Source organism: Hyperolius riggenbachi, chromosome 1, assembly GCF_040937935.1.
Source record: "Hyperolius riggenbachi isolate aHypRig1 chromosome 1, aHypRig1.pri, whole genome shotgun sequence".
NCBI classification, from domain to species: domain Eukaryota; kingdom Metazoa; phylum Chordata; class Amphibia; order Anura; family Hyperoliidae; genus Hyperolius; species Hyperolius riggenbachi.
In genome coordinates this window covers 637,454,127-637,470,150 of record NC_090646.1, presented here as the reverse complement: position 1 = coordinate 637,470,150, position 16,024 = coordinate 637,454,127, and the positions used below count along the sequence as shown (strand labels likewise).

At 45.0% G+C, this 16,024-nt stretch overlaps 1 protein-coding gene across 17 annotated transcripts in view; it reads left to right on the top strand.

The window, feature by feature from the left end:
• The window catches only part of NEDD4L (NEDD4 like E3 ubiquitin protein ligase), a 491,133-nt gene that overhangs the window by 345,480 nt on the left and 129,629 nt on the right, over window positions 1–16,024 (top strand). For all 17 annotated transcript variants that reach the window (XM_068251284.1, XM_068251285.1, XM_068251286.1 and 14 more), the window contains one exon: window positions 12,814–12,864. In XM_068251284.1, coding sequence (XP_068107385.1) covers window positions 12,814–12,864 — 51 coding nt within the window. The remainder of the gene's footprint in view (window positions 1–12,813; window positions 12,865–16,024) is intronic.

Genomic DNA, 16,024 nt, shown 5'->3' with positions numbered 1-16,024 from the left:
CAGCAGGACAGTCAGGTAATTGGCATTGTTTAAAGAAACATCTATATTCTGCATATAGATGTGACTTTGGCCTGAGCACGCTGAAGACTTACTCCACACACATCCCTGCTTGGGGCTGTGCAGCTCCCCTCCTCCCCCTCCCTGGACGTAAAACGGTTTCTGCAGTGCCAGCATTTTTCCCTTTTTTACCTACTATACCATTGTTTAACCACCCTGGCGTTCTGATTAAATCGCCAGGGTGGCTGCGGGAGGGTTTTTTTTAAATTAAAAAAAAACTATTTCATGCAGCCAACTGAAAGTTGGCTGCATGAAAGCCCACTAGAGGGCGCTCCGGAGGCGATCTTCCGATCGCCTCCGGCGCCCAGAATAAACAAGGAAGGCCGCAATGAGCGGCCTTCCTTGTTTTGCTTATATCGTCGCCATAGCGACGAGCGGAGTGACGTCATCGACGTCAGCCGACGTCCTGACGTCAGCCGCCTCCGATCCAGCCCTTAGCGCTGGCCGGAACTTTTTGTTCCGGCTACGCTGGGCTCAGGCGGCTGGGGGGACCCTCTTTCGCCGCTGCTCGCGGCGGATCGCCGCAGAGCGGCGGCGATCAGGCAGCACACGCGGCTGGCAAAGTGCCGGCTGCGTGTGCTGCTTTTTATTTGATGTAAATCGGCCCAGCAGGGCCTGAGCGGCAGCCTCCGGCGGTGTTGGACGAGCTGAGCTCGTCCAGACCGCTCAGGTGGTTAAAGAAATAATTAAGATGACGGCCTCCATATCGGTTACATGGTCACTTAAAGAGGAACTGTAGTGAAAATAACACTGCATAAAATTGCTTATTGTTTACAGTATTCTTTATAGAGGATTTAGTCAGTGTATGCCCATTGTTAAAATCTTTCCTCTCCCTGTTTTACATTCTGAAATGTATCACTGGTGGCACCATCTTTAGTTCTGCCAGTTGATCTGTAGCTTGCTTTGCAGTTGGAAACGGCCATTATTTCCCAAAATGCATCGAGGTTCACAGAAAGGAAATGGCTATGACATCATGCTGTGGGTGTGGTTTTACCACAATATCAGCCACACAACCCCCCCCCCCCCCCCCCCAACCGTTAAGCCGCAATCTTCTCTGGTATTTGGCCCAGTGACGTCAGCTGGGAGCCTTCTGCGCAAGCACGGACCTCCTGCGCAAGCACAGAAGACCCCGGATGGCGTCACACACTGAGCCCGACTGAGCTGATTGCGGCTGAATGGAGGAATCCGTGAGGACGGTGAGGGACACATCCATGCTTATGGGGCTGGACGAAGCCCTAGGTAGTAAAACAAAAATGTCCACTTGGCTCATCTGAGTCTCTTTAAGGGCCAAGGAAATATACTGTATTTTTCACCTTATAAGATGCACTTTTTTGCCCCCAAAAGTGGGGTAAAAAGTCCTTGTAATTTTTGGATCAATTACAAAAAAATGTGCATACACGCTTTCGCGATCGCAACGCAAAAAAGCATGGAAAAGGGACTTTTTTTGTTTGTCTTATAAGGCAGAAAATACAGTAAGTAAAAGGATGAGACCATAATCTTAATCCAGGAACCGGTTGGGGGCAGGTAGCAGAGGTTCAGTCAGATGGTCTGTGCCGGCAGAGTTCAATCCTAATGTTAGACAACTGGGAATTAGAGCAAGAAGCAGACTAGGGTGATAACTGGTGTTGGAGATTTGAATGATGGGCAGACAAACTAGCCAAACTCTATGTATATTTATTGAAATATCGATATATCGAGATCACATAGCTTCAGACTCACTTCGGCCAAATGACAAAAACAACTAACCTCGCATCCTGTATACATGAAATTGTATCTACAATCCAAGCACAGCTGCAAAACACTATTTTTTTTTAATACTTCTTTAGACCACAATTGTCGGATGATACTCGGACATTAGTACTTGTCCGTTTTGATTGATTATAGGTGGCAAAGGATAAGTAATATTTTTACACATTAGTAAAGGATGTACTTCCTAGTAAGTAAAAAATTAACACGATGATGGGGTACGTGATCAAAGTCTCGAAGACATCCAGCCCGTCTATGGGATGAAAACAAAAACAGATAAAATAAAAGGGGAACTCCAGAGTCCATGATAACATTTTGTGAAATCCTTGAATCTCATCTTTACACTGGTAACAGGGCGTGGGGGGATAAGGGAGTCAAAATCGAGAGCATTTAAAGGCAAGGCGGGTCAAGAATGACATTCAGGGTTAGTAACAAACCACACAAAGACTAGCGCAGCCACTAGCTCAGTGTTCCACAACCCTGTCCTCTAGGCCCACCAACAGTGCAAGTTTTGTGGAACTCCACACAGGTAGGTAATCAGCTCTGCTGAGACACGAATTACCTCACCTGTGTATGTTTGTGGTTTCCATGCGAAACATGCACTGTTGGTGGGCCTTGAGGACAGGGTTGGGGAGCTCTGCACTAGCTAACAAGAGATATCAGCACTGAGCATAGGAACGAGAGTGCCTTATTATATACGCCACACATATGAGAAACGCCGTGCATGCGTATGCAGAGCGCCCCTAGCCAAAAAATGGCAAATGTTGTTTGTCAGGAACCGTAAGTTCGTCCATCCCTACTTGTGAGACTGACCGCAGGATAGTTAGTTTGATTTGTGAATATGAACGATAAGTCAAACTTGAATGATTAATACGAGGCAGGAACGTTGTTTTTCTCTTGCTCTGGTTTTCGGACGTCAGCTGGTGAGGAGAGGCTTGTGCTGGGCATGGATGAGACGTTCTGGATGTCTCCCCTCGTGTCTCATGTCATCTGGCACGGTGAAAGTAAGGCCTCCAGCCAGGAATAATACTTCACTCGGGCTGACACCAGGGGCCAGCTGCACATCCTATAGGCTGCCTTTGGGAAATAAACAGGGTACCTTACCTTCCCACTGAGGGCAGTGTGTGTCTCCTGGTAACCCTGCAGGTGACTGACACCATTAATTGCCAGTGGAATGACCTGCCTGTCAGTTTCATCTCCACTGGTGACCAACTTATCCACTCACTCAGGGCCAGATCTAGCGAGACCAGGAAAATGAAAACTGAGCGTTCCAGACAACTGTATGACTTTTGTTCCAGTCTGTCATGCTTTTGCTTCCCCCTCCCAAATTAACACTGTGTTCTCCCCAGGCCTTTTTAGCCGGGTGCTCCACCCGGCTAATGTTGGCGAACACCCGCCTGCCATCGGCTCGCCTCCTCATCTTCCCCCTATGCTGTAAGGCGAGTTGCACCGACCCTGCAGTCCTCCATCACGCACCACACTTCTACTTTTTCATGCCACCCGGCTGGAAAATGATTCTGGGGAGTAGACTGTAAGGGCTGGATGCTCATTGGTCGTTTCTTTGGACATCTGTACCACTCTCTTTCCAGTTAAGTTTGCATCTTTCTTGATCAGACAGCCCTTCTGTATTTTGACATCTACTTTCCCATATCTAGGAATGTATGAAAATGGCTGACATTTTCCTTGTTGAAATAGGACATGGCTGCTAAGAATGAGTGTAGTAATAGGCCAGTTTAACAACTTAATTTTGATAAATAATCTGAGACTGCATACCACACCGGCTTTGCAATAATGTCACCATCGCGACAAGTTTTGGGGGTGGAGCGCTTCCTCGCTGCAGTTAAATTTGGATAATCAAGCTGCAGGCATGCACATGTCCTCCAAATAACATAAGGCAGCATGTCCGTCCTCCAGCTCATGCTGCTCCATTGTCTTCCTGTTTGTCCATTCTCTTGGCGCACACATGCTCCGGATCCAACGCTAGTCCTCCCAACTGCAGCATCAGACGAAGGGGTCGGCTAGAGAGAGAGCCAGACAGTTATTACAAGAAGTGACTTGTAATAACGCTTGTATTTCCAGGCCATAGCCAGCAAGTTCCTAGTTCTATTCCTCATTCTCTCTTGTCTGATTTCTCATGCTGTCTTTTGTCCACCTAGACAGCATGAATCATAAGAGATGGGTGAACAGCGATTACATGGGAGTCATTAAGTTTAGCTGTGACTCAACTTCTCTGTAATTGATTTAAAGCATACGTGTCAAACTCCGGCCCGTGGGACGAATCTGGCCCTCTGAGCCATCAGATTTGGCCCTCAGGGGGTTTCCCCATTTGCATTATGTTTGGCCCACTCTAGACCACCAGAGAAGCTATATTGGAGGTGAAGCCCTAGAACACCAGGGAAGCTATATTGGAGGTGAAGCCATAGATCACCAGGGAAGCCATATGGGGGAAGCCCTACATACCAGGGTTTGTATAGGAGAGAGAAGGGGGCCACTAGACACCAGGGAACTGTATAGGGGAGGGAGGACCACATCAGGGAACTATTTAGGGGATGGGTGGGGGGGGGGCTATTAGACAGCAGGGAACTTTATAAGGGAGGGAGGTGGTCACTAGACATAGAGGTTGGCCACGACTTGGTCCCAAAGCTCAATTTCAGCCCACTTTGTATTTGAGTTCGACACCCCTGATTTAAAGGGGAGCTGAAGTGTGAGGGGTATGGAGGCTGACATTAATTTCATTTTAAACCATACCAGTTGCCTGGTAGTCTTTCTGATCATCTGCCCTCTAATGCTTTTACCCATAGACCCCATACACGCATGCAGATCAGAGGTTTCTGACAAAAAGGTTAGCCGCATTGCATGTTTTGTATGTGTGATTCAGACACTACTGATGCCAGAATGATCAGGACGACTGCCAGGTAACTGGTATTGTTTAAAGCGGATCTGAACTCAGAACTTCCTCTCTGCTCAAAAAGATAAGCAGCATCATAATAACCTGTAAAAAAACATTTGTTACAGCTAATACAAATCCTGCAATAAATCTGCAGTGTTCCTACTTCCTGCTTTCATGGAAGCAGACATAGGGTTAACATATGTTTACAAATTAGCTGCTCTGCCAAGGCAGCCAGCTGACCCAGCTGAGATATCAAATTACAGTTGTGATTAGTCACAGAGGCAGAATTGGACAGGCTAAACTCTCTAAATACATACAGGGTGCATTTCTCTAGGTTTGCCTTCTGTCCTAAGCAAGAGTTCAGGTCCATTTTAACGACAACCTGAGTGATACAAGATGGCTGCCATATATATTTCCTTTTAAATCACTGGCTTTTTATAGGCTGATTATGAGTGAGAAACGACCCCATGGATACATTGTTTCGGGATTCATCTGCGCGGATCTGCTTCCGAGTCATATGAGGTTATGTAGTGTTTGCGTAACATCCATCTGTGGCTAGGTCTATCTGCTTTAACAGCTCCTGCATTTTTGAAGTTTACCAAACTGATAATTTCTCTCCTACTGATGTTCTTCTGGCTTGTTAAGGCATATAAATGCGCAGAATAGCTGTCAGGGAGCCTACGTAATTGTATACATTACATGTTATGTTCTGTGCACTGGGGGTGAAGCGAGATAACTATTCCCTGGCTGGTCCTTATAGCAGCTCTGTGTTCGGATTAAGCTGGAGGAGGATCGCATTTGTTTCACAGTAACTGGGAATAGCAGATATAATCTTCAGGAACTTGTTCTCATCAGAAGTAATTAAATAATTTTAAAAGGTACCTTTATATACTTGCATATAAGCCTAATTTTCCAGCACAAAAATGTGCTGAAGTTACCCCGTCAGCTTATAGGCGAGTTAGTGGAGCAGAACGGATGGTAGAGCAGGTTTTGTTAATGGCAGAGGAGCGTAAGGATTGTGCACTAGTAATCCTGCTTTTGCCATCTTGCTCCCTGCTGTGTCCCTGCACCCATCCCCTGCAACATGGTGTGCAGAGTGCGCTGCTCAAGACCATCTGTGTCCCCTGGCTTGCGGAGCGTACAAACAACGTGTCGGTGCAATGATCAGGGATTCTTCCTGTGTGGCAATTACTATCTCTCTCATATCTGACACCATCTAGTGGCATCTTGACACAGCTTTATCATCCTTGGGGCATATCTGGCTATGGGGAGAAGGGATGACTTATACTGGGGAAGGGGCTTATACACGAGTCAATAACTTTTTCCTGTTTTCTGAGGAAAAAGTGGGTACCTTGGCTTATACGCGGGCTTATATGCGAGTATATACGGTAATTGTGCATTTTTCAGTCAGTTTGATGTAATTGGTTTTCAGTAACACTATAGAACACTTCTGATCCCTTATACAAGTCCCTTTGTAACTAAATGAACCTGAACTGAAAGTTAACTTATGAGATAACCTTTAATAGAGGGATGGTCAATGAGTTACAAAGACTGATTGATGTGGGATTATCCAGATGTATGCAGCTTGAAAAGGGACTAATCGAATTACACCTCGGTGGGTTTAGATTGGTCCTTTTTTAAAGTATCAGTGGAGTATTGTACCATGTTACGGAAAGAATGTGCAATCTTGCGCTGCTAGGGCGGTAGTCAAGGATGGCTGAGTAGAGTCACACTTTAGCTGCTCCTTTAAAGCCTGGCTGTCAGAAAGGCTTGGTCAAAAAAACAAAAGTGGAGAAGGAGCGCTCCATAGTGTAACAACGCTTTATTAAAACAAATTGCGCAAATAAAAATTCACTTACTAGATGTAAGTTGAATACAAGCATGTAGTCAGGCTTTGCAGCCTTACAATCCATCCTTGGTTGGTGCACCTCAAACTGCCGTGGCCATCGGAGTCGAGTGGATCAGGTGGAGGGCGACCCTGGATGCCCCCCCAAGGCGTTGTCACACTATGGATCGCTCCTCCTTCTCCACATTTTTTTTTTATTGTACCATGTTGCTGGATAGTGTACTGGTTAAGGGCTCTGCCTTTGACATGGGAGACCAGGGTTCAAATCCTGGCTAGGTCAAGTATCTATTCAGTAAGGAGTTCAAGGCAAGACTCCCTAACACTGCAGGGTGGCCTCCTGAGCGCGTCCCAGTGGCTGCAGCTCTTGAGCGCTTTGAGTCTGACAGGAGAAAAGCGCTATACAAATGTTCCTATTATTATTATTATTATTATTATTATTATGTTAGCCATCAGTAAAGGCAAGACGTTTTGAATCCGGATGATGACATTTATTGGCTAAGAAGAAAAAGAGTAAGCTTCATAGCCTTCCTCAGACTCATTCCTTTCGGAATGGAGTCTGAAGAATTTATCAGCCAAAAGCTTACTCTTTTTCTTTTGTTAGCCAATAAATGCTGTCATCCTGATTCATCATACAAATAACTAGGCTGTGGTTTTTTTTTTTTTTTTTTTGGGGGGGGGGGGGGTTGTTTTTCTCTTCCTGAAAGCGTTAAACATCAGGTATGCAAATGACAGTTTCTGTCCGGGTCGGCTTATAACATAACCCTCACTTATAAGGAACTACAGCCATAGAACCCATTGCTAGCATTAAATGGCTTCTGAGAGAGGGTAGAGATACAGAAGGTCAATAGTGCATAGACTTTAGCTCTGGCATACTTGAATTAATGTGTAATTGTGCAAAGACAATGAAACCGTAAAAACTTTAAAAAAATAGATTTCAATATAAAGAAACTGTGAGTTATCAAAAAAGTAATTTTTAGGAAAAGAAGCTAAGGATACAGTTGTTAAAGGGAAGCTTCAAGCAAAATAAAAAGAGTTTCGCTTACCTGGGGCTTCTACCAGCCCCATGCAGCCATCCTGTGCCCTCGTAGTCACTCACTGCTGCTCCAGTCCCCCGCTGGCAGCTTGCCGACTTCGGAGGTCGGCGGGACGCATTGCGTACATTTTTACGCATTCCCACTACTGCAGGAACATTAACACATACATTTTTACGCATTACTGGTTCAATGCGTAAAAATGTACGCATTGAACCAGTAATGCGTAAAAATGTATGTGTTAATGTTCCTGCACTAGCGGGAATGCGTAAAAAGGTACGCAATGCGGCCCTCCGACCTCCGAGGTCGGCAAGCTGCCAGTGGGGGACTGGAGCAGCAGTGAGTGACTACGAGGGCAGAGGATGGCTGCATGGGGCTGGTAGAAGCCCCAGGTAAGTGAAACTCATTTTTTTATTTTGCTTGAACCTTCCCTTTAATTTCAATAGTTTATTCTCCCCTTGTGTTTCCTTTAAAGCAAAATGAAACCCAGCAATTCTTCTTTGCTCTAAAACATTTACAGCATATTCTATACTACCAGCATTTTTTTTTTTTTTTTTAGTAGAACAGCATTCAAAGGGTTAAACACAGGACAGAAATGCTCAATGCAGGGAAAGCTGGATCCAAACTAGAGATGTTATCTTGTGTTTAATTGTATCACGTGATAAATGTAAACAAAGCCTTCTCTGATACTGCAGAGTCTCCTAAACAAAGACAGACAGAAAGTGTTCTGCTTATATTTCAACATGAAAAAAAAACAGTTTTGAATAAAATGCAAAGTCGGCTCTATTAAAGCAAAAAAGTGTACTTTGGGAACTTGTAATTTCTAAATGAATAATACTTATGCACAAAAGCAAATATGATAACCGTATGGCATATAAAAAGTTGGAAAACGTTTTTATTGAATATTATGTCAGGGTTTTATACCGCTTTAAGGAGAAACCGTAACCAAGAACTGAACTTCATCCCAATCAGTAGCTGATACCCCCTTTCCCATGAGAAATCTTTTCCTTTTCTCAAACGGATCATCAGGGGGGTCTGTATGGCTGATATTGTGGTGAAACCCCTCCCACAGTATGATGTCAGGACCATGGTGCTGACATCACATTGTGGGAGCCTTGTTGCATTGTGGGAAATAACAGCTGTTTCCAACTGCCAAAAAAAGCAAGCAGCATCTCCTTCCACTGACATACCCTGCCAGGAGTAAACATGTCACCATATGATAAATGTAAGAATGTAAATCAGGGAGAGGAAAGATTTTACAATGGGCAAACACTGACTAAATAATTCATACATAATTATTGTAAAAATGAAGCACTTTTTTTCATTACATTATTTTCACTGGTGTTCCTCTTTAAGTCCCCTAAAGAAGTTGTTTAACTTACCCGGGGCTTAGTCCAGCCCCCTGTAGTCCTTCAGGACCCTCGCTATTCTCCTGCTCCAATCCGTTCTCTAGCTTTGACCCTTCAAAAGCTGTGCGACTGAGCCCTGTTGCGGAATACAGTGTATGTCTCCTCGATCCTGATCTCCTATAGCTGGGAGCGTTGTCCACATGCATAGATGCACGTTTTTCAAGCTGCCCAAGCGCAGAACAGTCCCAGACACTCAAGCGTGATTGAGGACATGTGAAGTATCCCAGAGCTCAGCCGGCCAGCTTTCAGAGGGGCTCAGCAGTAGAACAGATAGAGGACTGAGGGACCACAGTGGTCTCCCTAGAATTTGTTTTTCAAGTCGGGTGGCATGAAAAAATAGCAGTGTGGGGTGTGATGGGGGACAGCAGGGTCGGTGCAACTTGCCTTTCAGCATAGGAGGAAGATGAGGAGGTGAGCCGATGACAGCCAGGTGCTCACCAAAATTAGCCGGGAGGAGCACCCGGCTAAAAAGGCCTGGGGAGAACACTGGACCTTAAAGGGCTATTGGAGGCTGAAAGAAGCACAAAGGAAGTTATGCCAAGTACACACCATACAATTTTTTTGTTAGATGGTTCGATGGATAATTTCTGACATGTCCGATCTTATATTTGATCGTTTTTCTGATCAATTTCTCATAGAAGTAAATGGAAATAGAAAAGATAACGGAGTCGAATCGTAAATGGATCAGAAAATCGAATCTAGGAGGCAGTGTGAGACAATAAGAGGACTTTTGCTTTGTTTCTATGTTTTCTGCTAGTACAGATCAAAGAATTCCAAAAATTTACAGCACGAGTTCTGCCGACTGAGGTCAAAAGCAGGAACTTATCTCAAACGAGATCTCTATTGAAGCTGCAAATAGGTTAAATGATCAGAGGATAGATTTTGAGGGTTCTGATTGGCTACGATCACAAAACCAATCACCTGCTTCTCCAGAAGTACCGCCTCCACTGTGTACTGCTGCTAATCGGGGAGCACAGCAGGTTTGCGTCTGGCATTATGAAATATGGCTGCACTCGTGTGCCGATATAAAACGCCAACCAGTTTCCCTGTTCTGTGAAAATGTTGTCCCTTCGCTCTTTGTGATGGATTCTGAATGGGCTGCATAACGTTCGCCTGATCTTCGCTTTCTGCGCCGTTAGCCGAGTACAAACGCTGAGATTGTCATTGTTCTCCCCGTTGCGTCTAGCTGTATGCTTACTGTGCGCTGAATTCATATGGCTTAAATATAGCCTATCCATTACAATCCCTATTTTGCTTTGTCACTCCATGAAGGCTTGATTAAAGGCTACGCTCGGCTCGTTTGAAAGTGGATGGATTTTTGGCACTTTTAAGACTTCGTTTAGTTAAGCAGGTTTTATGGATTTTTTTTTGTTAGTTTCGATAGCTACGGTTTTATTTAATGCGTCGTTTTGCTTGCTGATTTTAAGCTGTTGGCTATGCTTGCTTTATTATATTTTTAAACTATGTGCTAATATGAAATTTGTTTGAGTCCGTTGCGTTGTTGTAAGATCACTACGCAATGTAGCCAATCGCAGTGCAGCATTACCGCTGCGGTGGGACCCAGAGGCGTAGTTGTGGGCGGGGAGGACATATGTCCCCGGGTGCAGCACTGTGAGGGCGCTCAAGCACTGCCGCTGCACCCCCACGTGCATGAGAGGCGTCTCGCTGGCTGCCTGAAGTGCCCCTACTTCTCTCCCTCCCTCTGCAGAGAAGTGCAGACGCGTTAACAGCAGCAGAAAAAGTGGGGCACATGTGGCTATCTGAAGGGGGGCACATCTGGCAATTAATAGGGGGGGACATCTGGCTATTAATAGGGGGGGAGGGGCACATCAGGCTATCTGAATGTGGAAGGGGGCACATTTTGCCATCTAAGGGAAGGGGGGCACATATGGCTATCTAAACAGCATTTGTACATTTGACTCCACCCATAACCATAACCACTACCACATTCTGATGTGTGGCCATGCCCATGGGGGTGCAAAACGGTCTTTGTCCCCAGGCGCTGAAAACCTTAGCTACGCCTCTGGTGGGACCCTACAGTGAGGCATAAGGTACAATGAAAGTTTGCCCCTCTGCCACCTTAAACACACGTGGGAACACACGGCATGTTACTCGAGGCCGGATTTATACTTTTTGTGCCCCTAGCCTAGGTCATGTGTTGTGGCTCCTCTTTTTAGTTCAGCAGCGCCCCTCCCAGTTCCCCTTTTTTATGGGTTGCTCCCCAGTATTTGTACGCCAACAGTGAGCTGGGCGCAGGTTGACCTGAATGATGGCTCTCCCTGCTGTCATTCAAGTCCCTGGCGGCGTTAAATACTATTCCCCATCCAAGATGTAAAAATGAAAAAGGGCTCGTTAAAATGAGAAGCTGTCATGAATGGGCTGCAGTGATCACTCTTATGCAGGAAAATGTTGGGCCTCATACAGACAAAGTTTGATGAATATTTTCAGCTACATACCTTTTGTGACTTCCCTGTTCCTCTTCCACCCCGATGTTTTCTCCTATTTCCTTCCTGTTTCCAACCCCATTCACTTCACTTAAAGGATATCCAAGGTGACAGGTTGTTAAAGCGAATCCGAGATGATTGACTATAACAAGTAACTTGTCTATATATCTTATCTAAAGTCTACATAGTTTACACAGCAAATCTAGCTGCAAACAGCTTCAACAGTTTGATTCCTGTGATGCAATGAGGGCAGCCATGTTCTGTTTGTCTCATTACACAGTCAAGATGATAGCATCTCAGCCTCCATTCCTCCCTCCTCCCCTCTGCCTCTGAAATCTATGGCTAGTAACCTCCCCCTCCTCCTAGCCCAGACTGAGCTCCCATAAGCCCTTGGTACATGAGTCTGAGAATGCCAAGCCTCTCTGAAGCTGTGGGCGAGGCTTGTTTAGTTTATAGGGAATTGAAGTATTATAACAAAAGTATTTGGCTTGAGGAATGCCCTATAAACTATAGGAAAGGAACACAAGTATGCAATGAGTGAAAGTTCATCTCGGATCTACTTTAAAAAAAAAAAAAAAGGGGGGGGGAACGACCGAACTGCTGTTTTAAAAGAAATAAATATGGCAGCCTTCATATCCCTCTCAGTAAAGAGGAGCGCAACCAAACTAACGTCACCTCTCCTGGATAACACAATTGACTTCAGCCCAGCATGTGTAGAAATGGTCATGAAAAAACTGAATTGAAAATACAATATTGAGTTACTGTATACACTTTCCCTCAGAAACCAGAAAAAGTGATTTACTCACATATACTGTAAGTCCCCTCCTTAGTACAGCCCCCTCCACAGTAGCCAGATATGCCCCCAGTACAAGTCAGACCCTCTCCCCATAGCCAGATGTGCCCCAGGATCATACAGCTGTGTCTCAAGATGCCACTAGATGGTGTCAAAGATATGAGACAGTGATTGCCACACAGTAAGAACACCCTATCATTGCACTGCTGGCACATTGCTTGCACGTTCTGCTCCACATACCAGGGGACACAGGTAGTCTTGAGCAGCGCACTCTATACACCATGTTGCAGGGGATGGAGGGCACAGACTCAGCAGGGAGCCAGCTGACAAGAGCAGGATCACTAGTGCACTATCCTTACACTCCTCTCAGTAACAACCTGCTCCTCCATCCGTTCTGCTCCACTGACTCTTATATAAGCCGAGGGGAGGTAACGTTTCAGCACTTTTCTGTGCTGAAAAGTTAGTCTTATACGTGAGTATATAAGTTAATCTCCTCTATATGGCTTTGGCCCGCATTACAAGGAACCTGACATTTTGAGATCGGGCAGATATGTGATGTCATAAGTTCTTTAATGTTGTTTTCTCTTTTTTTAACAGACCAGAGATGACTTCTTAGGACAAGTTGATGTGCCTCTAAACCACTTACCTGTAAGTACCACTCTCCTAGCCTCTCAATGTGCATGGTCTGTATGTAAATGTGTGCAAATGTTTTGTAGTGACTTTGCTGCATGTGCAGAGTTGTGAAAAGGGAACCCAAAATGAGAGGAATATGGAGGCTGCCTTATTTATTTCCTTGCACATTGCCTGGCAGTCCCTCTGATCCTCTGTATCTAATACTTTTAGCCATAGACCCTGAACAAGCATGCAGCAGATCAGATGTTTCTGACTGAAATCTGACTTGATAAGCCCTGTGCATGTTCCATGGATGGGCGTCTGCAGAAAAAATAATTCTGGGTGGGGAGGGGTTAAGAAAATGGGAGCGGGAGTTGTGCGCCGTGGCCATGGACTAGAATGTGGGTGTGGTCATGGGTAGAGCTAAATTTACAAATTTACATGAATGTAGCAGTGGTGGGGCATTAGACTAGGACTATGGTAGGGATTACTGTAGATTGTAAGCACCTCCGACACAGGTGCTGGTGACAGGTGCCCCCCCCCCCCCCAGTTTTTAGGTAGTGAGAGGGACCCCCCAGTTTAGGTGGTGAAGTGCCCCCAGTTTTAGGTGGTGATGGGCACTTTGCCTTGCAGGGCTGGGTGTTTTGCTTTGCTGGGCGGTTTGCAAATTGCATGGCTGGGCGCTTTGCAGGGTAGTTTGCGGGGCTGGGTGCTTTGCAGGGCTGGGCGCTTTGATGGGCAGTTTACATGGCTCGGTGCTTTGCAGGGCTGGGCGCTTTGATGGGCAGTTTACATTGCTCGGTGCTTTGCAGGGCTGGGCGCTTTGATGGGCAGTTTGCATGGCTCGGTGCTTTGCAGGACTGGGGGCTTTGCTAGGCCCTGCCGGCCTATGCTAATCACAGACCTCAGATCAGGGCGACCGGAAAGGAGGTGAAAGGCAGAGCACTGGGCACGCTACCCGCCCGGACCCTTATACTTCACATGCGGAAGTGACCAATGACGTCACTTCTGCATTGAAGTGTTTGCGTCCTGCGTGTAGCGTGTACCCTGATCTGCGGTCTGAGTTGCACAGGCGGCGGAGACGGAGAGGAAGTGGTGGCAGCTGGTGACGACAGGACAGGGGGGTGGGGCTGTTGGCCAGGGGGGGCACCTGACCCCTCTTGACCTATGCTGCAGACGCCCATGGTTCCATGTGAGAGATTCACTCTATTAAAGCCAAATAGATTAGCAGGGCTGCCAGGCAACTGGTATTGTTTTAAAAGGTTATAAATATGGCAGCCTCCATGTCATGGTCACCTCGTGTTCCTTTTGAGGTGTAAAGGTGCCCATTAACTGTATCACTTGTTTTAATCAGATGCAATCTTTCAACGCACTTTTTATGATTGAATTGTGTAGAAAACTGTGCAGTGTATGGTAAAAATCGATGTAAAAGGATTCTTTGGTCACTTGGAACAGAAGATTTAATTGATCCAAAAGTTGTTTTTTTACAATTTTATCTGAAGAGTGTAAATGCCCTAATTGACAAGTTTATGGGAACAATCTATAATTACCCTCGGTTTACTCACGGTCGTAAAAAAAATACGTTGAAAGATCTCATCTGTTGAAAAAATTGTACATTTAATAGGTACCTTTAATGACCCCAGAGCGTCTGCTGATGTGGGAGGAGACACTGCATTCCCAGGATCCCTGTAACAAATGGTTCATTATTGCAGATGCCGTACTTGTTCAGAGATGGTAAATGAGGCAAATTGTATGCGGTTTGGTATTGAGCCAAACAAATGCAATTCCTGTTGATTTCCATTGGTCCAATTTCAAGTTGCATACAATTTGCATTCCAAACCAAAATTATTAGCATTTCCTTGACCTTCTCTCTGCTTGTTGCATGGAGAGCACCATCTAGTGGCTGAAGAAAAGTGCAACACCTAAATAGACAGGAAAAGGCCAAAATTAGATAGGCCTGTACAACACACACCTGGCATGCCATGGGGGGGTTATACATATTGCTGTCTAGGGAAATTTTTAAAAGCCACAGAATTGCTTTTACAGTAATGTTTAAAACAAAAATGTAATTTTGAGTATAATCTAACACTGCAAGACTGCTCTGTCATTTGATTGCATATTTACATGTCACTGAACCTGACTGAGATCATTGCCAGCTGCAGGACAAATGATCAATTAGACTCTTAGTCTAAGTAATTAAAGGGAACCTAAATTGAGAAGGATGTTTTTCCTTTTAAAATATTACCAGTTGCCTGACTCTCCTGCTGATCCTGTGCCTCTAATACTTTTAGCCACATCCCCTGAACAAGCATATAGATCAGGTGCTCTGACTGAAGTCAGATTGGATTAGCTGCATGCTTGTTTCAGGTCTGTGATTCAGTCAGAGCAAAACTACAGCAATCGAGACCTGTCATCTGCACAATATATAAAGTACACACAGGGTTAACAGATGTAGGGAGAGGGACTCCCCCCACCTCCGCTCATGATTCACTGATCCAGGGCCCCGGTCTGACACCTCTCCACAAAAGAATTTTGATAACATTAAAGAGACACTGAAGCGGAAAAAAACATATGATATAGTGAATTGGTTGTGTACTATGAATAATTACTAGACGATTAGCAGCAAAGAAAATATTCTCATACTTTTATTTTCAGGTATATAGTGTTTTTTCTAACATTGCATCATTCTATAATATGTGCAGATTACACAACACTCAGCATTCAAAATGAGTCTTTCAGAGCAGTCTGTGTAGTAATGACCTCTCCTCTAGCAGAGAAAAAGTAAACAGTTCACTTACAGTTGAGATAATAAGTCAGATAACAGCCCTCTCCACGACTAACTTAGTCAGAGAGCTTAATGGCTTGTTTGCATAGAGATAACAACTGGAGTTTCTCAACTCTTCCTGTACTGGAAACCATTACACTGATGTATCTGATCTTAATGTTTTATTTCTTAGCTGTACTACACATACAAATCATAATATCATCATTTTTTTTCCGCTTCAGTGTCTCTTTAAGGGAAGAGAAGAGAGGGGTGGGGGATATACAGCAATACTTAGAAACATTCATACAAGCTATTCCCATCCCAATTTTTAAAAAAAAGTGAATCGATAGTCGTCTTTTAAGCCAAGAGGTGATAGTATGGTAGTCCTTACCAGAGTTGCTCGGCAAAAGGGGTGAGCTCTGTGGGGGAGTG